Source organism: Paramormyrops kingsleyae, chromosome 24 (assembly GCF_048594095.1).
Source record: "Paramormyrops kingsleyae isolate MSU_618 chromosome 24, PKINGS_0.4, whole genome shotgun sequence".
NCBI lineage: Eukaryota > Metazoa > Chordata > Actinopteri > Osteoglossiformes > Mormyridae > Paramormyrops > Paramormyrops kingsleyae.
In genome coordinates, this window is record NC_132820.1 from 7743580 (window position 1) to 7770413 (window position 26834).

Here is a 26834-nt window from a genome sequence, read left to right on the forward strand (position 1 = left end):
CAGAAACATCATGGGCTTTTAAGGCCGGAGGCAGGAACAGACTGCTAGCCATCGTGCTCCTACATCCCAGAGAGTTTTATTGTACTTTTATGGGAGAGTAAGGTGCATGCCCTCCGAGAATGATTTATTATGTGGCGCGGAATGCCTGCTAACAAAGGAACAACTTTTTTTGTGTGGAAAGTCTGCTGCAAGCCCTAAAAACAGGCATAAACATGTCCCTACAACACTAATCGGGATAATAGGTTGGGAGATGGATGGATATATGTATGGATGGACAGACAGAAGGATGGAGGGATGGAGGGATGTATTGATGGACAGACAGATGGACGGATGATTGATCAACAGACAGACGGAAGGGTGGATGGGCAGATGGACGGAACGATGGATGCATGCATGAATGATGGCACAAAGTTGTCACCTACAATGCTGGGATGTGGAGACGCTGCACTCTTATTGGCTCTGTGCTATGGTACTGTGCTAGGATGTGGAGACGCTGCACTCTTATTGGCTCTGTGCTATGGTACTGTGCTGGGATGTGGAGACGCTGCACTCTTATTGGCTCTGTGCTATGGTACTGTGCTGGGATGTGGAGACTCTGCACTCTTATTGGCTCTGTGCTATGGTACTGTGCTGGGATGTGGAGACGCTGCACTCTTATTGGCTCTGTGCTATGGTACTGTGCTGGGATGTGGAGACGCTGCACTCTTATTGGCTCTGTGCTATGGTACTGTGCTGGGATGTGGAGACGCTGCACTCTTATTGGCTCTGTGCTATGGTACTGTGCTGGGATGTGGAGACGCTGCACTCTTATTGGCTCTGTGCTATGGTACTGTGCTGGGATGTGGAGACGCTGCACTCTTATTGGCTCTGTGCTATGGTACTGTGCTGGGATGTGGAGATGCTGCACTCTAATTGGCTCTGTGCTATGGTACTGTGCTGGGATGTAGAGACGCTGCACTCTTATTGGCTCTGTGCTATGGTACTGTGCTGGGATGTGGAGACGCTGCACTCTTATTGGCTCTGTGCTATGGTACTGTGCTGGGATGTGGAGACGCTGCACTCTTATTGGCTCTGTGCTATGGTACTGTGCTGGGATGTGGAGACGCTGCACTCTTATTGGCTCTGTGCTATGGTACTGTGCTGGGATGTGGAGACGCTGCACTCTTATTGGCTCTGTGCTATGGTACTGTGCTGGGATGTGGAGACGCTGCACTCTTATTGGCTCTGTGCTATGGTACTGTGCTGGGATGTGTCCCGACCCCCCAGCAAAAGCCACTACGACACCAGGGGTGTGCCAGCGGAGAGACTCACGTGTGACCTGCGTCTGGGCTACCTCTAAGGAGTCCCTCTCTGGAGCCACTTTTATTATGGGATGCGGGGTGGGTTTGGCCACAATCACTGGGGGGCAGAGAAAGAAAGGAAGCATTCAGGAGCCTCTCCCATATCCACTCCCAGCCCCTCCCAGCGCGGGATGGACGCACGACCCGCATGATGTAATCAGGGGCAAATCTGGGCGCTGAAACCAGAGACGTCCAGCGAACATCAGTGCGCTGAACATTTCCACACGCCGCCATCAGCTGAATCTAAAATAAATCTTTCTTTTTTTTTTAAGCCATGTGGTATTCACCCACTTAGGCAAGGAGAAAAAAATCAGCACGGAGCAGATCTTCAGCCCAGATAAAATTCTCTTGTTACGATAATTTATAAGAAAACAGCAGCCGTAGAAGTCACAGAATAGTTCATTCAGCATCTCCAATGGACCAGAACTATCAGAGCATAATCAGGCACTGAAAGATGCCAAAAACAAAACTGAAAGATGCCAAAAATATTTTAAAATGCAGACCACAATGAGTGTTACTGTAATGTTCGTATTAGCTGCACACATCCATTTTTAACGCAGGGATGTGAGAACGCATACAGTATGCAAAGGTAAAGGCTTGGCAAAATGATGCAGTCCTCAAAGGAGAACGGCACAGGGCTGAGGAAGAGTGGAAGCGGTTGGCCGAAGGCCTACCAGGCATCTGGGGTCTGTGCGTGCTGACGGTGGAGGTCTGCGTGGGCGTGGTCACCACCTGAGGCACCTCCTTTTGGGGCGGCTGAGAGGCACCAAAAGAAAGCCAACAAATTCATACGACATTGCAGTTAGACCGAGGCCTACGCTCAAGACAACACTGCTAAAATACAGGAAAACACTGACACGAGGATCCTTCCATGGACACAGCAGGGAATACGGATGTCACACATATACGAGAAGGTTTAGCCAAAAGAGAGATGAAGGGCAAGAGCAGTGGCTGTAGAATTAAAAAATGAGGAGGGTCTGTCACTGCAAAGCCAACGACTGGCGATGTCCATCTGGGGCCATGCTGGTGAGAGGATGCGAGATGATGGTCCAGTTGGTCTAACAAAAAGCCATTCTGGACCTCACCGACCAACACAGGCAGCGTGCCGCTTCGCTTGGCTGCTCTCAGGTTTGAACATTCATCTATATCCCATGATGCTGTGTTTTATCCCCATTTTCGTAAGAGGCGGAGCTTCGATCCACGAGGCCTGCGCTGCCATTGGAGGTTTGGCTGCCAGGTCAAAGGTCAAAGTCGGCCATCTTAATTTCATCTTTGTGCTCCTGTCTTCACACACAGCACCACACGGAGGATCACCTTGGGCACGTGTCTCCTGCACCTCCTTTGCCACCATTTACTGGAACTCCTCATGGAACGACAGCGAGTCACTGGCGGTTCGATGCAGCTGGTATCTACACAGCCCCCCAGAATTGATCCCGTTCTTGAAGGGTTTGTGTTGTTCCTTCATATATTAACTGTTCTGACACGTTTCCGCAGTTGGGTCGGTGTTAATGGACAGGTTGACGAAAGAAAACAACTTACTTGCGGCTTGATCTCTGAAAGAAAAACAGAAAAAAAAAACGTCATTAATTCATATAAGGCTAATGTCAGTGATGAAGTGCTGCACTTTAATATGATTACTGGAGGATCACACAGTAAAAAAAAGTGTGACGCTTTTCATGAAGACTTACGGTAAAATGGGTAAAATGGCTGTTTTGTTGGGATGCTCTAACTCCCCTCTAAGTACCGCAAGTTGTGAAATTAAACACTGAACCAAAAAAAGCATGAAAATCATACACCACCTAAGAGCAGCCTGATTCCTCTGACAATCGGATCATTCTTTACAGATGATGTTTCCCAGCTGTCTTGTGGTGACCAAACAGGTCTTTACTTCACATGTCGCATGCCAGTGGTCTGTCCCGATAGGAATCACGCCAAGCTTCTCTTAACCGTTAACTGTACTCCCAGGTCCCTTAGAGCCACCAGAACTGCAAGCATACTGGCTGGAATGTTGCTTGGCTGATTAGTGGACTGTGGCCGAGACCGGAAGGTCGCTGGTGCACATCCCGCTCTCAGCAGAACAGCCGCACCTCCTCCGGGCTGGAGAGCAGGGCCCTTAACCCCCAGAAAAACGCTCCAGTGGAGCTGGAGGCATGGCAGGTCCTACGCTCTGACCTCAAGCGATACTCTCGCCTCTGTGTGTGTAGGAGAGCATGATGGGATATTTGACAGCTAACACATTCCAATGCACTTGTACAAATGGCAAATGAAGTTTCATCGTGAGAATTATTATTATTATTATTTCTGTGTGGGTGTATGGACGGATGGATGGATAGAGAGATATATGGATAGATATATAGATCCTTTATTAATCTCTGGAGGGAAATTCGCGCATGTGGACAGTGCAGGTTAATGCAGGGATCCAGACTAACTTTTCCAGTTGGTCGCACCAGAACATGATGTGCTCACACCCTTTTTTTTTGGAACAGCATGGTATTAATTAATGGCCGTGCATGCCGATGAATACACTGAAGAAGGACTGACTTTGACTCAATACAACTGCATTCATTCAGCCCTTGAAATTCGACACCAGGTAAGCATTCCCTTCGTACCGCAACCACAGGGACTGTGCTAGTCATTGTGGCTGGAAAAAAAGCTTATTTTCTTTTTTTCTGGCTCAGTCGGTCTCTCCCTGTCTGCACCTGTGCCTGTCTTCGGCTCTCCTTCTCTACCAGCCTCCTCCTCTGTCTCCTCCTTTTGTTTTTTTAAATGAATTGGCTATAGACTGCTTCATTTTTGGAACACGTTAACACGACAGCTAAAGGTTGTTTAGCACATTCTATCATCAGTGCGCGTTTATGTACGTACTCCCATATGTAGGTAGGGAGAGACCAACCAACTCAGCAAAAAAAAAACAAAAAACATACAATTATAAATACTAAGCCAGTAAAGAAGAGAAAAAAAAATTTTCAATCACAATTTGTTACCGAAATTCCCGTGCCGGACGACATCCTAATGATTATCATATTAACTCGCACACTCAATGAACGGCCGCAGTCTGGAACCTTGGATTAAACTGATCCAGGTCTATGGTCGCCATTCCTGCAGGGAATCTGTCTTTTATGTGTACAAGATAAAAAAATGTACATTTTATTCCATATGTCACGTACAAACCCAAATAAAGACGACCCAGTTCTTTGTCAGTCAGCACAGTCTGTGCCTCCAGTCTGTTTCTAAAAAAGATTAGAAACTTCTTAGAATTGTGGGACGCGCAGATGCCTATGTAAGGAATCAGGCCCTGATTTATGGCGACAGTTTGAACCTCGAACTTGTGAACTTCACAGCTTCAGCAGGCTCGCGCCTTTGTGTCAAATCCAAAACTCATAAAATGATTCGAATTTTTTAGCGCGGCGCAGAAGGTCGCAGACTACCGTCTGGCAGACCACCAGGCTGGGGAGGTGCACGGATGGGGAGTGCGTCCCGTGATCCGTGAAAGTGCAGCGGCCGCGCCTTTCCTCGAAAGAGAACCCAGACGGATAGCTATCGGCCAATGAGAATCGTGTAAATGTGCCACGCCCACCCCCCCAGCCACCCACCCTGATGTTTGCCGTCGGTCTGGGACAGGTGGAGAAGCTGCTCCAGGTTCGGGTAGAGCTGCAGCATCTGGGGGGAGATGATCAAGCTCCCCGAGTACGTCTGGTAGGAGTAGCCCTTCCCGGCGGGACAGATTTTACTGAAGGAGGCTGGGAGTCCGGGGGTACAGAGAGGAGGGGGGGGGTTACGGCATAAAATGGAAAATCATCATTCAAAGAGATGAGCTTGTTATTGATATTAATTAAACAGACACACCTATAACCCCAGATACTGCTTCAAACATTGCATTATTAATCTTATTTTAATCTCATTTAATCTTTAATCTCTATTATTAACTCAGCCTAATAATTTTTTCGTTACACATTTCCATAAAGGTGACACCATTGCATGCAGAAGGATATAAATCAGGAATGTGTGAATAGATAGAAAGTTCATCTGAAAGAGAGACAACCGTGGGAAATGAGCCAACTGTACCGAGCAACATGATGCATTTCAATACCGTAAATATCAGAATATTGGAGCCTCGCTAACGTCTAGATGTGAGCCTGCTTGTGACTGTTCACTGTCTGAGGCCTATCGTCCCCGTCCCTGGTTATGGGAGGCCACTATTCTCACCCGTGCCATCCTGAGGGCACCTCTCGCACTTGCTGCCCCAGGCTTTGCCCACGGTGCAGCAGCACATTTCCTGGGAGAGGGGTGTGGGCAGGGCATGCTTGCATTGTCCCGCCTCCGTCACCATCAGGAAGCACTGACCCTGTTCCACCGGCGGCTCTGCAGGTAGGGGGACGACGTGGAGGCAGGGGGGACGGGTGAGGTTAGTCGAGGGTGGGAGAGGGGGAAGGAGGTAAAGGAGAAGAAGACATGAGAAAAAAACAGGTAGAATCATTCCAAAGAAATCAGGCATAAAATGACTGCGGCTGCTTTTCGAGACGGACGGACTCCACCCAGGGTTTGTATTATTTGGTCACCTTCCAGAATAAGATTTTCCGTTTGCGCGTGAAAGGACACGGATTGACACGATGGCCATTCGCCCGCATCGTTATATCTGCATCTGACACAATCGCCGTACTTAAGAATTCAAAAACTGCCTTTTATCATAACTAATAACGGCCCATTTCACAGATCCACGCTGTCCGCTCGTGTCAGATTTGACTAAAACGCGGCACGGGGCCCGTGGAAGCTTCCGGAAGGTGGGCGCGGGTGGCAGGCCCTCACCCACGCATCTGGTCCTGTCGAGGATGTAGCCCGGCTTGCAGGCGCAGAGGAAGCTGCCCTGCGTGTTGAGGCACTCTCCGTCCTGGCACACCCCCGGCATGGTACACTCGTTGATGTCTTTTGGGGGGGGGGGGAAGCAGAGAGGGGGGAGTGAATCACAAGAAACATCACAGCGGCAGGCAGGCTAATCCTGACGCTACGGTCGTCCTGGTCCGGCACGTCACTGAGGAAGCACAACACAAATTAACCAAAACGAAAGCAGATCTCCAGCAAACCATGACTGTTACTTCACCCAGGAGCCTGTTTATTTAACCTCGAACTGGCTCTTACTCTGCAATATATTCCTTATTTAAAAACCACAAGTCATTTATGAACTCAGTAACCAGTACACAGACCTTAACAGGATTCATTACTTAATGAGTAATCAACCGACCGAGTACTCAAGTACTGATACATCAATCAGGAGTAAACGCGGTTTTAAAAAGTTCAGAAGTGTTACAGAGTTTGTTTCAGGGGTGTCTGGAGCGTGCGGCGGACGGTTGTCAAGGCGATGATTTGTGAACACGTGCCTTTGGCTGGGCGCCAAAACACACCTAGCCGTCGCCACGGTCGGCGGGGCGGAGTGAGCGAGCAGCTCTGTGGGTCTTTAAATGCCACCCAGTAAAACTCCCAGCTTCTCTCTCTGAAATCACTCCGCTGGTAATGCCGATAATTACCAGGCAGGCCGCTCGCGGGATTCCGGGGAATCGAGCTGGAAAGGAACCCGGCAGGCCGAGCTTTTAAGTCCCATACATAATTAGCAAAGTTTACTGCAGAAACGTTTCTTTTTTAACTGCTGAACGCTGAAACTCCTTCCCCTGGGGAGAGATATCAGCTCGCAGGGATTTTTACTGGCTGAAATTCGACAGCAAATACAGCTCCTTCATTGCTGTGCTGCCTGCAATGAACAAATAACCTAATTGGGGGGGGGAATGTGTGGCACCGCAGGTTAGGACTCTGTACCCGTAATCAGATGGTCACTGGTTTGAACCCCAGGGTTCACTGAGGCCTAGAGCAAGGTCCTGAACCCCTAATTGAGAGTGTGTGAGTTAATATAATAATCATTAGGATGTCGTCCTTTATGGCAGAAGCGTCTGCTGAACATCTTATACAACTGTGGCCATAACATCGACTGGAAACGGAAAAGAAGGGGAAACTGGGAGGAGGTAGATTCCCAGTGACGACGTTCCTCACGTTACCTTGGCAGTGAGTGCTGTTCAGCCTCTTGTACCCGTGTGGGCAGGTGGGACCATATTCCTCTATGATGGTATGTGGTTTGTGGACTCCTGGGTCTTGGAATAGAAGGTGGGGGGGGTGTTAAGGAGTATAAGCCATTGGAACAGTGACAGAGCCGGACTGTGCTGCTGCGTATGTTTAAGCAGCGTCGAGGGATTATTGCTTCACATCTTTAAAGTTATTTTCTGGCTTATCCACCGCAGAGGCAGCTTAGGTCTGCGGCGCCTCATTCCACACTGACAGCCTGACACATCTGCACCATTTGTGAAGACTCAGCCCCTGGGGGATTCAACCTGCAAACCTGGTCAAGGCAAGCGATCAGACGGTGGACGACTGGATTGATAGAAGATAAGCTTTCTGACCATGTATGCTGCTGAATGGACGGAAACTCTTACAGAGTAATGGTGGTGTGTTGCAGTGTTTTTTTTTTAACAAGTTAGGTCACTGTGCCTGTAATCGGAAAGGTTATCGGTTCAAATCCCAGGGTCACCAGAGCGATTTCGCCATCGGGCCACTGAGCAACGCCCTTAACTCCCAACTGCTCCAGGGACCAGTTGACCATGCTCTCTCAAATGTGCGTGGCTTTGGATAAAAGCGTCTGCGAAATAAATCAAATGGAAATAAGAAATGGAGGGGGGGGGGGGGGGGTCCAAAGAGTTCTGCACTTCTGGTTTATGGAAAACAAACCGATTTCTAGATTCGGTGCTTTAATGCCACGCAGCTCCGCGGCTCGGTTTGGGTCCAGCCACTCTGTGTGAGTTCCCTGTGGTACGCTGGTTTCCCCCCGCGATCCAAAGACGCGCGGATTGAACCGGCGGTGACGGATCGGCCTTTACTGAGCGACCGCGTGTGCGTAAGTGATTCGCGGTGGAGCGATGTGACCCTGTCACACAGCCCCCGGGCTCTGCATCGCCGCAGGCTTAGAACTACTGGATTTAACTAGTTAGAACAGACAGACGACGAGGCATGAAGAGACCCGCAAGGCAGAAAAATAACAAGCAGGACGTCCTCAGCCAGATTCCACCTTGTCTGGGAAGTGGAGATTGAAAAAAAAACACGAGAACGGGAAAAGTTTATAGTCTGCGAGTGCAGCTATTTGGAAGAAGAAATACGGCTCTAGCCTCTGGCAGGGAAGCAAGGAACATTTTTTCCCCTCACATTTGAGCTGATCTCCCAGGCTTCTGCTTTGAAGCTAAGTGGGGGGGGGGGGGGGTGGGCGCTTGTTACGGTGGAGGCAACCAGCTCTCTCCGGCGGACCCAAAAACGTCACGCATATCCGAGAGCCCCAGGCGGCGCGCCTCCATTAGCCAGTAGGGCGGCGACGTCCAAGTAGCCTGACCCCGACTTCAACAAGGACACGTCAGAGCAAGCGCAACACTTTCCTACCGCCGGCTGCCAAAGACGGATGAGGGGCATCTGGAGACCTGGAGTCTGTTAGGAGCAGCCTGGGGTACAAGCTCCTCGACAGAAGGTGACTCTAGGACTTTTTAAAGTGGGGGGGGGGGGGGGGGGGGGGGGGGGGGGCGCATGATTCATACAGAGGGGCTAACCATACTATTAGCCAATGATATGTTTTGAATCAGTGAATGACAGCTGAGGCAGCACTCTGAGAGCCAATCAGATTTTAGCTGCTTCCTCTATGGCCCCGCCCTTGTACACACCCCTGATCCAATGCCCAGTTTATATGGTTAGGTAGAGGGGTTTGAAAACAACCTTTCTACTCGAAATTCTTTGCGAAAATATTAAATGGTACCATTAAGAACCTTTTCGCTATCTCTCCATTTATCCCTACGCTGTTTATCGTTTTGTGTATTTTGTCTTGACAGATTAAAATGTATATTTGTGCCTCCACCAACAAATTGCTTATATTATTTGTAGGATTTTGATTCTGATCTTCTAACTGCAGTTAAATATTTTACTTTATTAGTTGCTTTTAACCTCATCTACATGCAGACTACTAATGCAAATGTAGATCGGCGGTGTTCCACAAAGCAAGACTCCTCAGCCAATAAGAGTTCAGGTAAAGAGCGCTCCTTTTAGACAATCATGATCGTCCAATTAGAGTTTAGGTAAGGAGCATTCCTATTGGACAATCTTGAAGTCCCATTTTGTGGAACACCCCACAGCCTAAAGTTATTTATCTATAGTTCTAATTAGACGCGTGTCTGTTTACAGTAGTTTCCATACATTCAGCAGTATATTGCAGTGCTGGGCTCAGACAGATTAGGCAGTTTGTGCGACTAGGGGAGTCGCAGACGGAGGGCTCAGTACGCAGCAGGTCCGCTACTCACACAACAGTTTGGGACACTTGTAGCACTTGTTCTGCCCCCAAGAATTTCCCACGCTGCCACAGCAGTCCTCCTGATTGGTCAGTCCCGGCAAAGGGTTACTGCTGCACTGCAAGAGGGAAGAGAGGCCAAAGTCAACGGTGCCTTTAATACGGAAACATCCCTTTAATACGGAAACATCCCATTAATACGGAAACGTCCCTGGGTCCACAGGGCCGAAAAGCAATTTAAATATTCACTTAATTACTATTCATATGTTCATATGTACGTATATTTTCATGTATAATTTAGGTTCACTGGACCAACCACTTTACATTATACATTCCATTCTAATTCCTGTATGTATATTTGATATTTTTATGTATATTTTATGTATGTGTGTGTGTATATTTTACATTAGCAACCACTTTTATTTACTTTTCTCCATTTTTATTTTTTTAATATATGATAGATATGAACAGTGCTCACAGAACGTCTTGGGATGCTTGCTTCATTCGGTAAAAATATTGCTAATTTATCGGTCTTATAACAAAAATCGTGACATTATTCACCCGTTTACAAAATGTATACCACATTAGTTCTGAAAGAGCTGTTAAAAGCTTCATCGTCAGGCAAGTGTTTTTCAATTAGCGACACCTTTGCGATAATATAAAACACCAAACGTTTGTGCACAGTATCCATTGGGAGCCAATGACCACAAATGCAATTAATAGCAAAATGGCGAGAACAGGACTTCCGTCAAAAAAATTCACTTCATAAAAAGAAAATGTCTGGATGATATGTGCAGGTATATTAAACACTGTTTATGTAATGAAGCAGATAAATTCACAACTTTTTACAGAATTAAACAATAATTCTGTGAGCCCAGCATGTTTTATAAGCACTCGACTGTGCTGTTGCTTTCTTGTTTCATTTCCCCCCTATTTTGCAGCATCTGGAGTGAACAAAACTTAGAATCTCATCGTGGCCTGCACATATGACAATTAAATTACTTGAGATTTTGAATGCATGGACCATAAAAATATCCCCAAATCCAAAGATGCAGAAGTCACAGCCACCCCGGCTCACGAAGCGGCCGCAGTTCAGCGAGTTTATCAGAATCTGTTTTCCCCCCTTCTGTGAATCGTTAGTTTAACTGTGATATAAACGCCCACAGTCCGGCTTCCAAAACACATTAACGGCAGCCTCAAAAGCCGTTACCCCGGCGCCCCCCCCCCCCCTTTGACCCCGCCCTCCATGCATCCACAATATTTGCTTTTGAAGTGGAGATCGAGGGCACGGATCAAGGCCAGACTGAATGTGGCCTTGATGCTCTGTTTGTCGAAGGCGGACAAGCGATCCTTATTACGACGTAATAAATAACAGCGAGTGACAGCAGCCAGAGGGACAACAACAACAAAGGCGTCAAAATACCTCAGACGCAGAGCAAATGGTAAATATTATTTTATCAAACTCAATGTGCGGTGGCTGAAATTACCGAGCAGCCAAAACGATTCTGCAAACTCATCCGTAGATGCTGATTGGACACTCACGGCTTGTTTGGGCGTGGTCTCCTGGAAGCACCGCCCCCGAGGCTTGTGCGTTTGCGGCATAAGGCGGACCGTGGTCTTGTGGGGGGGCTTGCCATCCGAATGGTCCACGGGATGGATGACGACGGCGGTGTCGGACGTGTGGTGGACGCGCACGTTGAACTGCACTGGAAGCACGAACGGGGAAACCGGATCAGATTCGAATCCAGGGGGGCGGGGAGATGTGAAGGGGGCGGGGCTTCGAGTTTAACCAATCACGTGAAAGGGTGGTGGTGCGGGGGTACCTTCTTGCGAGTGATGCCCAACACCGGGTGCCAGCGGGAGGCTGAACACGGAGTGGGTCTGTGCCATGTGCCCCCGCCCCTGCTCCCCTGGGCCAGAAACTTCCGGAACCAGCTGCAGACTGTAGGCTGGCTGCTTGTTGCCTACAGCTGCCTGGGCTTCCTGGGTCTTGCGGATGGAGAACTGGCACAGACGGCCAGTGAATCCAGGGGGGCACAGGCAGTGACTGTGCGAGCTGCATACCCCGCCGTTCATGCATGTGTGACGACACACCACTGCAGGACAGAGAGAGAGGCACAAGCGTTAGGTTTGTGTGTGTGTGTGTGTGTGTGTGTCTCACACCCACAAGTCCATAAACTCCACCCATGTCCAATTTCTTCCCTTATTGTCTCTTTCATCCCTTTATTACCCAAAAATTCTTTTCAGGTCCATCAGGCATATCCCACCAAAGTTTAATTTGAAACAGTTCATTTCAACCGGAAAAGTTCAGCACCGAAAACACAATCGTTACCTCTAACTGACACGTTCGCAACAGGAGACGGATTTTCTCATGCCGAGTCGGGCGGCCAAGTCTAAATCTATATCAAGTCGCTGGGAGAAAGCAGTGATACAAGAAAATAATGACAATTTAGTTTAATGATTAAATCGCAAAAGTGAGTGATGGGATACGTCAGCCTAAAACCATCTGGCGTGTTTAAGTGTGTTTGGGATGAAGCCCGATACTGGACACATATTGAGATGCAAAGCTGAAAACGGCAACCCAGAAAAGAGAAAAATTACACGGGATCCATGGACAATCACAAGCACCGGTCCCGATGTCGTTATACCTGGATGCATGGTGCAGACCATCATGTCGTCATGGCGATCTGCAGACTCACACATCTCACACAGCTGTCTATACATTGCATAATCCAGTTGCCTCGAGGTTTTGACCCTTACAGCTGGAAAGAGTATCAGTCATCTTATGTTCAGTGTGGCTATATTTTAGTCCAGGCCTGTGTCCCCAGTGTTATGGGATGTCTGGGTCAGGACTGTTCTGGATTTCGGTTACCGTGCCAACAAATTACATCAGCGCTCAGCTAGATGCCTGACCCTCAGCTCTCTCATACTAAGACATTAACACTGCATGGCACCTAAATCAGCTTTAGCCGTACTGAAGCCCATCTTTGCAGTTGAAAACCTTTTTCCTCTCACACACTTGTGAACAGAGACACACTAGTCACTAACTCTGTTTAAGGCCCAGTTATTTTGGAAAACAAAAGACTCGATTATTCTGTAATTATACACTGCACTGAAAACAAACTGAATAATTAATATTCACGTACCCACAACTAGATGTGAGTATACTTATATAACCATGGGTCTTCTATTTGCGTAATAAGCCGTTCTACTTCTAAAATATTACTTTTAAAAAAAGAGTAGACTGAAAATTAGTAAGGAACAGGGGTTTGATGGGGGAGTTTTGGGACCGAAAAAACATTTACAAGAAAAGATTGGAGAAAATTGGAGGCTCTGTGACTCGGTAGGTAAATGAGATCAGACCAGCTTGAAACTTTCGATCACGTTTTCAAGCAGTCTGTGAACTACAGCGGAGGGAGGAAAGCAAGGGAGCCGATGTTATTTCGTTCCCTCTGGTCTGGGGTTTGGTCCCCCTCCTCATCGGCCGGCCGATTTACCATTTCCCGTCCGAGCCTTCGGCGTGATTGTCGGTTGGAGCTCAAAACTATTTATCGGCGAGCCAAAGTTTTGTCCTGTGCATCACAACGATCCCCTTCGAAAGCGCTGGTTTTTCCGAGATGTTTTGCTCATGTTAATGCAATCAACCCGAAAACCACTCGCTTCTGACTCACGTCCACCGTCCCGATCACTACACGGCTTTACTTAAACAAAGCATGAAACATGATGAGAACTTAAAAAATCAGAATGTTTTGGTGTTGTTTTTATATCCCCCCCTTTTCATATTTTCATTCTTCAAAACTTTAATGTCGGCGTCTAGTAATGAGTACGTGATAATCGATATGATATGAAAAAAAAGAACTTGGGGGAAACAAAAAAAAAAACCTGCAGGAGGAAAAAGGGCAGGTCTACATCCATCACCCACAAAAAGCCAGAGCCTCGCTGAAACCCAGCGACACGGGAAAGATTACTCAGGGATCCACCCAGGGCGCCCAGCCCAGGCGGCGCTAATGCAGCGCGGACACATTGAAGCAATTAGGGGAGGAACGAGCGTCTGCTGAGCCGCCCGGGCAGCCCTGTAATGATGGGATTTCTAAACAGATCGCGAAAAAACAGAACTCAAACCAAGTCCACGCATGAAGGCAAATATGAAAAAAGGGACGTAGCCCCCACTTATATTCTTACTACCGGCAACAATAAAGTTGCGATCGGCCAAGGCTTTTTGGAATGGGGGGGCTGCGGTCTGCTGTTTTTCCAGACATCTCCCCCCCAGGCTTCCCGAGCTGAGAGGGGCGGTCACGCCGGTTAAGTGAGAGCTGCAACTGGTCACACTGGCCGAGACCGGGAGACCTTCATGGAAAGTGGCACTTGCGTCGATCGGCTGCGCCAGAGTCAGTTTTTCCAATTTTCAGAAACTTTTTTTTTTTTTAAACCAGACTCATTGACGCGAGAAAGCAAAGGAGGTAATATTTTTGCGATGAAATGCCAATCCGCAACGACGCACTGCGCATGCACCCGGCACCTGCGAGAATTTTAGAGGGACCCCTGACAGTTCCTCACACGTGAATGTGGCCATCGACTGCCAAACTTACTGTACAAGGGGGATTCTTAAAGCAGAAATGCGCAAACAGAAGCACTTTATTGCAAAGCTTTTCTTCTTTAATTTATCCTGATATGTTGGTTTGAGGGCTCGGGGATTCCGAGTCATCAGTGGCGCCGACGCAACCGCTAGAATCGGACGGCGAGGCGAGAAAAGAAGGTCGATCAACTCCCAAATGGCAACTCAAATAGAGAGATGAAAGACAATTAAGAAAATTGCGGTGGGGGGTCGGTAAATTTGCCTTAGCGACCCCTGTTGGTACCTTACAGTAGATGCGCTTAGTCAACAGTAGTTACATTTAATTTACATCCCGTCCTCTGGACCCAGGTCAGTGACGCTGGATTACGTCATAATCGGGCGGCAGATGACGTATAAAGAGCTAATTTAGCGCAGTTACGCATCCGTTTAAAATAAGCCGCATGGAATAGAGCTGCTGGATTTATCCTGGATGGGAAACCCGATTCATGGGTTTGTAGTTTATGAGTTCAGGCTTCAACAATCAAGGCCAAGTGTTTGCTTTGGCCTTTCCAGGTTCTCATCTGTCACTGTGATTACTCTCCGTCAGTCCCGGGTACCAAGCCAGACATTTTCCCAGACTATCATCATTCAACATACTGTAAACGTAACGCATGAAATATCTGTTAAACAAAAGAATGTCCTGTGATTTAAAGGCATTTAGGCGAGACAAATGCCATGTGACAAACTTATAATGCCCTTGCAGGACCAGGACGATGGTCTGGAAACCTTTCGGTGGTCTCAATACTGTGCCCCGGCTAGCTAGTTATCTGCTGTGTGTGTGTATGTGTGTGTGACTCTGTTTAGGCCTTTTCCCCCCCGCAGCCCAGTGCTAACTTCACAGAACCACCGACAGAATTATGATGTCACTGTTGTTCCTCTCAATGGAAATCTTAACTGGAAATCCGAGGATCCGTTCAGTATAAACAGAGACCCGGGAATGCTGGGATACCTCGGACAGCTGGGTGATTTGGGGGAGCCAGGAAAGCCCCTTAAACATTTTTTACCTCACAATGCCATTGTTTGTTGAAGGCGCGATAGTGAAACAATGGCACACAGTGACAATGACAGAAAAAGCAGCCATACTAATGGATATTTTTAGTTCCTTCATTTCAGTCAGATCTCAGACTCTATGCAGGAGATTCTCTTTACCTGCATCAATAGTTTTAGAAGCACACCTTTGTGTGCCATTTCTGACAGTGTGGATCTGTACACACATTTTTCCAAAGCATCTTACAATAGATCAGGTCTATTCAAATCATGGTCCTTGAGCTCCAAACACAGCTCATTTTCCAGCCTTCCTTTACTTGTGAACTAGGTGTAAAGTCACTGTGCCCAATCAGAAATAAACTAACTACCTGGGAGAACTGAAAACACAACCTGGAACCAAGGTCCAGATTCAAAGAGCCCTGCATCAGAGAGAATGGTTACAATTTATGTGTATTTACTGGGAATTGAACCCACAACCTTTGTATTATTTGGACAACACTCTACTTGTTGAGCTACAGGACACATACACAGCATTAGCATTAGCATTAGCTATGTATATGTTTCAGTTTGCTTGTTTAGTATCCAAAACAATGAGAAACATGCGTGGTACAGTCTGCCCAAAATGTTCCTCGGAGGCAGCAAGAAGTTGTTTCACGCGTCTCGCACACTCCCTGTCCAACTTGCTTTCCCTGCCCCGCCACCAAAGCAGTTTGGCTCCTCCCACCAGGCCCGTTTCGTTGTCCAAGCATCTCGGTTGTCAGGGATGAGCCCCTCCTTCCTCTTTCGAGGTTTTTTTTTTTTTTTTTTGACATAAATCAAAGTACTAGGAGACTTCAGTTCTCACTCCCCCATCACATTGATCACCCCAGTGAGAAAATCCTCCGGGACAAAACTTTTCTTTATTAACATCCAGCAAGGGATTCTTGTAACAGAATAAGAACTTGATTTTGACATTTTCAGATGGCACTTACTTGCGATTTCAAGACCTTCCAAATGAGACATGTATTAAGGTTAATAAAATTGAATAAGAAGTGTCTTATTCCACATACTGGTAATGTGGTTCCTGTTTTGTTTGAATTTGTTAGACGTTCCTGCCAGTCATTTACTCTGATTTACTACCAAATAATCAAACTACAATTGATTACCAGCACCTACTAAAATTGTACAATGGTCCAAGCAATACTAAGCAAGAGATTCATTGTTTTAATTTCCCATAATTCCTCACTATGTTTATGATTACACTACACCTCATACTACATATTTCTACATACTACTCAACTGAAAGTGAAACTTTTGCCTTGCAGTCATCATCATCATCATCATCACGGCACACACACATCATGCCGTCTCACGCTGTGGAGTGGAACATCTGCACTGCGCTCAGGACCGAGTTCATTCCACGGGTGACTCACCGGAAGTCTGCGAGAAGCATTAAACGTCACCCTTTGTCCATTTTACCCGCAGAGTGGAGAACCAGATGTGAGCCAGTGAGGGGCAAGATGGCCGGAATCTTCACCACACAGAGTATCTGGATTAGGTCTCAGCAGGGTTCTGTCTGAGAGGGGGGGGGGGGGGGGTGCACTCCAGGACACTCTGTAAACACTGTAAGCGGGAATCTCTACTCACTCATTCACTAAAATGGCACCCTGGGCCTCTCTGTTTAAAAACAAAGTAATAAGGAAGAGGTGGATTTTGAGGTGAGCTCTTACTCATGTGTGAGTCAGGATGCTGGAGGAGGGCCATCCCGCCCGGGCGTCAGAGTCGTCGCTGCGCGGCTTCACATCGAGCCGTGAAGAGTCCTGACTTGTCAGCCACCCGCTTCCGGTCCCTCGTCAAACATCCGCCCACACGGCCCCCGGTCAGAACCAACAGGAGGCCTCAACCCAAATAATCTGCAATCCGACTGCCTCTTACCAGTTACTCCGGACTCCCCGGGATCTGGGCCCACAGTCTCGAAAACTAACACCCTCAGGTCCAGCTAAATCTAACACCATTGGTGACCCACATATATTTTCAAACATCTATCTCCTCATCGGAAACTGTTAATAAAAGTTGAATGGTTTCGGCATTTGGTTCAGCAGGTTAAGGTTCTGTGCTAATGCTCAGAAGGTTGCTGGTTTAAATCCCACAATTCGCAGAGGTATTTTGCCATCGGGCTCTTCAGCAGGACCCTTAAAACCTCAATTACCCCTGAGACTGGATGTCGCCGCTTTTTCAAAAATGTACATCACTTTGGACAAAGCCAACTGCTCAATATGTAATGAAATAGGCCTTACATTTGGGTACTCTATTCATGGGACCAAAACGTTCCGTTTTGTCCGGTGTCTAATCATACGGATTGCTACACTGCATAGGCGGCGAAAATGTGGCAGGCTGTGGATAGAAACTCGACATACTGCAAACCGGCAAACCTAAAGATCCCTGAAGCACAAATAAAGGCAGCTGGCCCAGAGCTGGGGATCGGTGTCCCTGGATGTGCAGCTGACCAGTTTAAACCAGCCCCTGGCTAATGCAGTCAGTACACAGTGCCAATGGTATAATTTTACTGACCAACCTTGGCTGTTTACCATACATCTGGATTTGTATATAAAAGGACCGCGTAAAAGGAGCTGGCATGATCATATACAGTATAGATATATCCAACCATCCATCCATCCATCCATCCATCCATCCATCCATCCATCCAACCATACATCCATCCATCCATCCATCCATCCAACCATCCATCCATCCATCCATCCAACCATCCATCCATCCATCCATACATCCATCCATCCATCCAACCATCCATCCATCCAACCATCCATCCATCCATCGATCTTCTAACCACCTACAGTAGTCAAGGTCACGGGAATTATAGATAAATTTAACTGTAAGCATAAGGCCTTAGAAATTGGGTTGATGTCTGACGTGTATCCAGGAGTGGAATTCCGAATATAAATGTTGTGATTTTTATCTTAATGATATAATTAAAATTATAGATTATAACAGGAGGACATCCATTTGGCGGCTGGTTTTGGGTGTTTACTCGTCCTTTTCAGTTTCCCCTTAAAAAGAGGTAGGATATGAACGGGAGCCTCAGGCTAGTATTCTGCAGGAACGTCCCTATATTTTTTAAATGGCTCCCGGGGGCTTCAGCGGGACAGATTTAGGGCAGATGTTCGCTGATCGGCCTGCTATCTGATCCGCGCGATCGGCAACAAGGGCCGCAGTGCAGCCTCGATCAAAGCCGTTAACGTCCGCCGTTCCAGTGAGGCCCGCCTCAAAGCAAATCTGGCCTCCTCCTCTTCCTGTGACAACTGACACACCTGAAGATTAAGTTGCTAAGCAACACAACATGAAGATCTGATTTGCCCAGCCCATGTCATGTTTACCCCTCCCTTGCAGGCAGGGCTGTATACTGGGGGGGCGGGACAACTGGGACACTGAAAGCTGATTGGCCCCTCTCCCGTCATTCACCGACTCAAAACATATCATTGGCTAAAGATACTGTTGGCCCCTCTATATGAATTATGTGCCCCCCACCTTAACATTTTTTTTAGAATCTCCTCTCACCCCATGTATTTTAACCATTTGCATCAATAAGCAGTTGAGACTAGACATGACGTGGACCAGGAACGTTCAGCTGGGCGCTCTGGATCAAACACAGAGCATGATTTCCCTTAACGAGGCGATTAGCATAACGCCACAAACTCTGGGTTAATTATACATCAGAATTTCTGAGAAGCAGGACTTCCCAGCATCTGCCGGCACTGTGACCGCGGCTCGCCGGCTTCACTGGCACGTCTGAGATTCCCCGCGATGAGGGTGATGATGAAGAGCGCGGCACTGCACCCCGACCGCCTGGCCGCGTCCTCAAATAGCCCGGCACACGCCACCGACGGAGGGCCCCGCCAAGCCAGACCGGACGTCTGCAGTCGTTCCCAAAACCCGACGAAAATGACATAATCACGGCCTTCGAAGCACAGTGCTGGGAAAGGCGATCCGGGATGGGGGGGGGCGCTGTGACGTGGGGGACCGTGGGGGGCTATGGGGTCCGGTGGTGACGATGCCTCAGCTTTCATGGAACGACGGCATTTGCGCACGGGATGGAGGACACATTTGATTTGGGGGGGTTAAATTACATTTATTTTGCACACGCCTTCGTCAAAAGCGACATACATTTTTTAAAAGGATCCTTTCTCTATTCCTTGTCCAGTTTCATTCCATAATGTGCCACATGTTCACTGATTATGTAATGTAACGATCCATGTGATTACACACTAGACAAAACTAAACGTTTAATGCAAACATGTTGGTTTAAGTCCCATGAAGGGGGCATCCTGATATAATTCCCTTCAACACTCTGCTAAGATATCCAGCTGTGGAGAAGAGTCATTTACTAGCTTTTTAAAATCATTCATCATTTATTACCAAAAGCGACATTCATGTTTGACAAAGCAGGGTCAGACAGTCCCTGGGATAAGTTTGGGATTTAAACCGACCTTGGGATTTAATTTGAACCAATCACAGGCACAGAGAGCTCGTAGCATCACAATGAGAGAGAAGTCCTCTTTTTCCCAAGATGCACTGGGGGTGACATTCCGCAGTGCTAGGGAAGACTTTTCCCCTCATTCAAAGATGCAGACCCTTCATTTTAAGTCTAGCCTTCATATCCTCTGGTTTTAACTAGGGATATCCTGTTACACTTTTTTGGTACCCTGATCCGATCCATTCATTATTTTTATCTGCCAATTCCGAGCCCCTATACGATTTTTAAATAAGTATTTACATTAAGCACACAGGCAATAGGATTTGGCACATCCTTGGTCTGAGTGACCATCATGTTTTTGCAGCAGTCTTCCTTATGATGCCTCTGCCTGATTAGATTTGTTGTATTAAATCAGGCTCTCTGCTACCTCCTCTCCAAAGGGGTGACATTGCAAACATTCTAGGTAGCTGTCTGCCAACTTGGAGACTCTCCATAGTTTGTAGTTTCAAACCATGTGCCTCAGGCTTACTGCAGTGGTAGCGACAGAACCTCACAATCTGCACAACTCATGTAAATTAGGTGGAGCGGGAAATTTAATATATCTGGCTTCGAATTGGGCCGATATTTATCAATTATAAGGGACATCACTGATTCTATCTTTCCATTCCAGGACGTCTTCATTCGGCTTACACATCCCAGATCTCCTCCCAGATAGTCACAGTACGGAAGCCCCACAATCCACCTTCGGGCTCCAAGCGGCCGCTCGCTCCCTGCCCCGTGAAATTCTTTCAGCTCGGAAAAAAAACGTGGGCGTTTATTTGAGCACGTCGGCCTCTTCAAGAGCCCCGCACGCAGATGGCCCGTCATCCAACACGGCTGCCTCTTTATCCGCGTCTTGTTTTTACACCTCCGTGTGCCAAAATAAGGCTCAATCCATTTCAGTGTTTTTTTTTTTGTGGCCCCACACAAATGGCTCCATTAGAGTCAAGGATTAGGTGAGTGCCACAGTGGCGAGATAAATTACGGATTAAAAATACAACTTTTCACATGACCGCGCTGACAGTATGTCACAGAAAATGTCCTCGCTGACATCACAAGCACGACGATTCAAACACAGGAACAAATAAAATATAAATCAGCTACTCTGAAAAGCAGCCCACCTTTACTCTAAAAGAAATAAGCCTCACATCAAATAAAATTCGAGCCATTTCTTCATAAATATTAAAGTGCACGCTTGGGCAGCTATATGAGCACCAAGTACACAAACTCCATTAAAGCAGATCAGGTCTCACACAAGAGTAGATTCATAGGGAAACTATGGGCCAGATCTATTCATTTAGTATTTCCAGTGGTACTTCAACCTGCCCTCAAAATTCCTGCCTTAAAAAACGGAAATTTCCACCTAACTAGCATTTTAGCCATTGCTACTCCGGTCACTCGGCAAAGAAAGCCGCGTTTCGGAATCCTCTGAAATAGCAAGCAGTTTAACAGGTGCGTCGCACATCTGGACAGGAGCAGGAAGCCTGTGAGGAAACGCCGGGGATGGAAACAAGTCTCTTCTTGGCGAGTCCAAGTCAAGTCTCGAGTCAGAACATCAAGTCTTGAGTCATATGCTCTCAAGTCCAAGTCAAGTCTAAGTCTTTCCATCATTTTAGCTGTCAGGTAAGCAGGAAGGAATCCGTAAGGAAATGCCAGGGATGGGAACAAGTCATTCCTTGGCAAGCATTGATTCAAGTCTTGAGTCAAAACATTTCCATTCAAGTCAAGTCTCGAGTCATTTGCTCTCAAGTCCAAGTTGAATCCTAGTCTTTCCATCAGTTTTGCTGAGTCAAGACACAAGTCATCAAATTTGTGATTTGAGCCCAAGTCCATTCGCGAATCAGGGACTTGAGACGTCGCCCCTTGGAAATGCATCATCAATGAGCGTGAGCGAGTCTGACATACCCCAAGCCGACTGGGGTTTCCCAGATGTCTGTGCACAGCACAGTATCTATACCTTGGCAGTAAACCTTGAAATGTCGGCAGCAAAAACGAAAAAGAAACAGAAAACATCTTCAGTCAATCCAATTCCAGGATGGGCTATGAAACTCAAACACAACTCCCACACCTAGAGATTGCCCTACCCTCATTAGCAAGTGGAGAAATCTGTTCCATGGCTATACAATTAGCTCGTGGCTAAACAATTACCTTATGCTAACATACAGTCAGCAAACAAAACTCCAAATTCACACTGTTACTTCCGAGGCCATACAATGTGACCACGTGACCATCTCTCCCCCACCCTGAGCTAGTCCTTCCCCCTTCACGACAACCTTCCAGTAACCTGAGAGTGTGAGAGCATAGATCCGCTGTTATTAATCAACCACCAGCATGGTTGAACTCTGGGCAACCCCGGGTAAGATATATTACAGCATACTTACGTTTTTTTTTTTTTAATTAATAAGCAAGAGTTTAAAACCCATTAGCACCATTCTTTTAACGAGTCATATACGAGGAGTTCTGAGAGAGTAGGGTGGCCTTCCCCTAATGGAGGAAATCTAACTGCCCCCACACCCCCAGAAAATAATAATTAATCCTTTATTGTCCCTCATGGGGAAATTCTTTTTATGCCTCCCTCAATTTGCTCTTTGCAGAGTAAGTTGTCCATGAAGGGCAGCTGCCTGTTGGGGCGCCCAGGGAGCTGGGGGTTAAGGGCCTTGCTCAAGAACCCACAGACATGCTGAGGCTGGGTTTGAACCAGTGACCTTGCGATTATAGGCACACAGGCTTAGCCCACTGAGCCACATGCTGCCCCAAGGTGACGTATTCTGAACTACAGCCGGGTCTCACGTCGAGATATTTCAGGAATGCACATACCTGGAAAACACTGTCAAAATCGAAAGAGTCTAAATCAGACAAGTCTCAGTTTCTGGGTATTTACATCTGAAAGAAATGAGGGTTCCCTTTCTGATTACGGGGTTAGCTTGAATGGCCACTTGTCAATGGCCATCGGAGAATCCCCCAAACGCTACAGGAAACCACAGCGGCTCATTCCGCTTTTGGCGCGGCCCGAGATCGTTACCCCCGAGACTGTATAAACTGGGTGCTGGGGCCTTGCTGATTTACAGCGACTCTGAGCTGGAAACCTTGGGAGGACTGTGGCGAGGCCACCGCTGGTTTTGGGAGTGAGAGAGGGAGAGAGAGGGAGAGAGGGAGAGAGAGGGAGGGAGGGAGGGAGGGAGTGGGGAAACAGCTGTCTTTCAGGTTTGCGGACAGAATTCCTCTGCGGTAGCAAACCCTGGAAGGCTTAGCGAACAAACAGAGTGACGTGTTGTAAAATAAATTAGGGGTGAAAACAATGTCCAAAATGACAGTAGGTAAACATAGAGACTTGCCCGTTTATTGCCTCCGGGCGGTTGTATTTTTAGCTTTGATTAGTGCCACAATGGCTGGATGATGATGGTTAAAATGCATGATATCGCACACTGTCACGAATTGGCAATGGAGACTACTATCTTGTTCTTGCTGCAAAAAAACATGGAGGAGTCCAGTCTTTTCCCACACAGAGGTCGTAATTCATCAGCCCCAGTACAGCCCACATAAATAAAGGTCTACTCCCCATATTTTGTATTTATCCATATGTTAAGACCCCACTCCCGCTACCTTCAATCCATGTTCTATATGTGCTTCTAAATTCGCCTCTGTCTCTCTTTTGTTTGTCATTCTTTTCTTTTTCCCTTTTTCATGCCCACATACACACACGCGCAAACACGGGAACAGACACTCGGAGACAACACTCGACACAAACATGCCACATGACTGTTACTCAGACCTGCACAGCTGCACCGACACCTAGATAAATACAGTCAACAGAGTAGTTAAAAATAAATCAGCAACACGGAATGCTCCCAGAGACGACCAATCCTGCACAGCCAATGAATTGTTCAGCCTTGGATTTGGTGCTAATTATGAAGGATTTATTGGAGGGAAAACTGCAAAACAGCTTTTAAAACGGTGCATTTAGATACCAAGGTTCAGCTTAAAAACCCTTGTCATTAAGATGTAAAGAAGTATTACATCAATAACATATATTTACAAAGCTGAATTCCTGAAAATAACTGCAGAAAACCAAGCCTAATCCTCAAATATGAAATTGCAGTAACTATTAAAGTATTAAATTGAGTCAAAAAATATTGTCAATCAGGTAATACTGTATTGTGCCTCAATTGGACTTGGACTCGAGAGCAAAGGCAATTCTATATATAGCAAACCATTATACTTGATGTAAATGTATGTTAACGAGTTGTGAAATATATTTTGTTTTTTGTACACCAAAGGCAGCTATAAAATCCAATATTATGGCTTGTCTGGACTCGTATTTCTTATAGTAATATAAGGAGAGCAGTTAGAGTGGAATAAAACACCCTTTTATGATAAATCATTAAATATTTTTCTGCTGGTTCCATAAACGCTTTAAATACCTGACTATAAGGAAGGTCCCATCTGTACACCGCCACAGCTTAACGTTGAGACCGGCACATAATTTCATAAATGCGGCTTTCATAGCAACCGAATTAGTTTCCTCGTTTATTTTTATCGCTGCAGTCTATTTTTGCACCACCTCGTGTTCTGGGCCAAACTGAATCGGCAAAGCGTAATTAGGGGCTTGGAACAGAGGGGGAAAAAAGAAAATAATTTAAGGCCGTTCTATGGCTTGACAGGGAGAAAGGGGAAGTCCCTAATCATCGAAATAATACGGGGCTGGACCCATATTCATAATCGTTTTGGAAATAAGTTGTGTAGACCTTACATTCCCATCTGTTGCTTTTCAGTTTGAGACTATAGATGGCCCCGCAAGGTCAATATGCGATTACAACGTGTTTTCCTGCGTTCTTTCTTCCTGTTGCACAGCCCAGACTCAAAGCAGCTCGAGTAGCCCTCTTGCTAGCTTTTGCTTCGCAGTGCAAAGCGCCCCCATTAGCCCGGGCGGCCAAGCAGGAGCAGCGCGCCGCCGAGGCGCAGACTGTCCGGCACCGCGCTTCACAGCCGCTGATAGCGCGCGTGTGCCAGACGGGCGGCTGGGCGACGGCTTCGGAAGACATGGATTTATTATTGAAACTACGGGACCGCAGTAACAGCTAGAGCACTGCACATCATTTTAAACAATGGTTTTCTACTACAAGTAATACAATTAATAGCACTTGGGCACTTAATGACTACTTATTACTACGGAATTCCGGGCAATACTTTGTGGATCTTCTCAGCTTAAGTCTGTAGCAATAAATCAAATATTTACTCAATGAAATATCCTATATGATCATGTCTATCACCAAATAGACATATAGGTGTCATTCACGGTAAATATTAGCATTTCAAAACCATAACCACATACTGAAAGGGTGTAATGCAGGGTGAAACAGTACAAACTGACTATGCTTTCCAGGGAAACCATTGTTTAAAACCATCAGAAAACTCTTATCTTTTCAAGAGACATCCCGACGAAACCCATCACAAGCATGAACTACAAGATGTATAGTGTGTGCACAGCTATGGCAATCTATGTAAGTACTACTGATTGTTTAAGGAACTAAGACAAGTTGTTTCTAAATATAATGAACATGTGTGATTAAATTTATTACGGCATTTTAATCTTTTACTGAAATCACGGAGCTTAATTTCTTAATTATTGTGAAATATTCAGCAAGTCATACAGATATATGCAATAAATGAACACCATGTTTGCCTTACACGGTGTATTAAGAATTATATTTCTGTTGAGAAATCCGAATATTGAACTTCATAAGGTTTGTTAACTGAATCTCTCCGGCCAATGACTTCGGTAGGAATGAGCATATTATAATCAACAGACGTCACAGATGCAACAGGGGGATCCAGAGCAGCACAGAATTACTATCATGGAAAAGCCCGACCGCTTAGCTTAATTCTTAATAATTAAAACTTTGGTGGTTTAATTTAGTATTCAGCATAATTGAGTTGAGTATCAACGCCAACAGTTTTTTTTGTGCTTATATGATTCGCATTATTCGTCATTTTATATATTTCCAAATTCACTACATACGATTTCAAAGTTTTTCATATTATAGACAAAACTCAGTTAATAATGATCGCACTAGTTGCCCATCCATGCGCGACAGTTTTCTGGCGGGCGTCACTCACCCACTTTAAAGCCGTTTCCCGTGAGAGTGTCGGCGGACTGGCCGTTCTCGCCGATCAGCGTGGTGTTGTTGCCCTGCTCGCAGGTGTCTTGACATTGCCCCTTGAGACAAGTCCTCTTACAGATAAGAGGAGCGATTACCACCCTGAAGCGCTCCCGGGTCGAGATGCGCTCGGCGCCCAGGGCCAATCTCTGGACACCCAGCCAGATAATGAGCAGTTTGGAAATGACTAAGGAAGGCATGCTGGCATCCTTATATGCGGAGCGACGAGGGTGAGAGCAAGGGGTCGGGGCCAGGGGATAAAGTGCCAACAAGGGATCTGTCCGGATCCGAGGATCAAAGTCCTTTTTTTCTTGATTTCTCTTTCCCCGGCACTTCCCAGCTGGAAACAGCAGATGATACCTTAAAGTGAAAAAACAAACGTGGAGGCAAACCTCTCCAGCTCTCCTCCTGCTCTTCTTTCTTTTTTTGACAAAAGAACTAATATACGTGTGTCCACATAACCGATCCCAGCAGTTCAGAGAGGACCGACATGACACAAGTTATTTTCTGCCTGAGAAGAAACAGAAGGAGTCGTTGCTGGTGTGAAGTCTGATAGCGAAATAAAAAGTTTCTTCCGGCGCCTCTCGTCTTTTCACTCGTCCCCGCTGCCCGCTGTTGCCTTGATGGTCGGTGTGCGCGTATCTGAGCTTTTGGAAAAGAAGGGAGGAGAGAAAGAGAAGGAGCCAATCCGACCGAGAGTGCGGAGCTGGCGGCCGGCCAGGCAGCACAGAAGCAGAAGTTTGTTGTTACCCATTCCCTCCCGCTTCCCCCCACCCCCTTCCCCTCTCTGCCTCTTCTTATTCCCCAAAAGTAAGGACAAGCACCGTTAATGGTAATGTTCTCGGTCCGGGGGGCTGCTCGGACC

The 26834-nt window shown here is 46.7% G+C and overlaps 1 protein-coding gene across 2 annotated transcripts in view; it reads right to left on the minus strand.

The window, feature by feature from the left end:
* LOC111839553 (latent-transforming growth factor beta-binding protein 3-like) overlaps positions 1–26617 on the minus strand; it is a 51638-nt gene extending 25021 nt beyond the window's left edge. The window contains exons 1-11 of one of the 2 annotated variants that reach the window (XM_023803588.2): positions 25929–26617; positions 11523–11795; positions 11242–11405; positions 9713–9818; positions 7385–7477; positions 6147–6263; positions 5547–5702; positions 4934–5080; positions 2880–2893; positions 2015–2096; positions 1312–1398 (exon numbers count right to left, since the gene is read on the minus strand). In XM_023803588.2, the coding sequence (XP_023659356.2) occupies positions 1312–1398; positions 2015–2096; positions 2880–2893; positions 4934–5080; positions 5547–5702; positions 6147–6263; positions 7385–7477; positions 9713–9818; positions 11242–11405; positions 11523–11795; positions 25929–26169 (1480 nt within the window). In that variant the 5' untranslated portion in view covers positions 26170–26617. The remainder of the gene's footprint in view (positions 1–1311; positions 1399–2014; positions 2097–2879; positions 2894–4933; positions 5081–5546; positions 5703–6146; positions 6264–7384; positions 7478–9712; positions 9819–11241; positions 11406–11522; positions 11796–25928) is intronic. The other variant, XM_023803589.2, reaches the window with a different exon arrangement.
* Between the last annotated feature and the right edge of the window lie 217 nt (positions 26618–26834).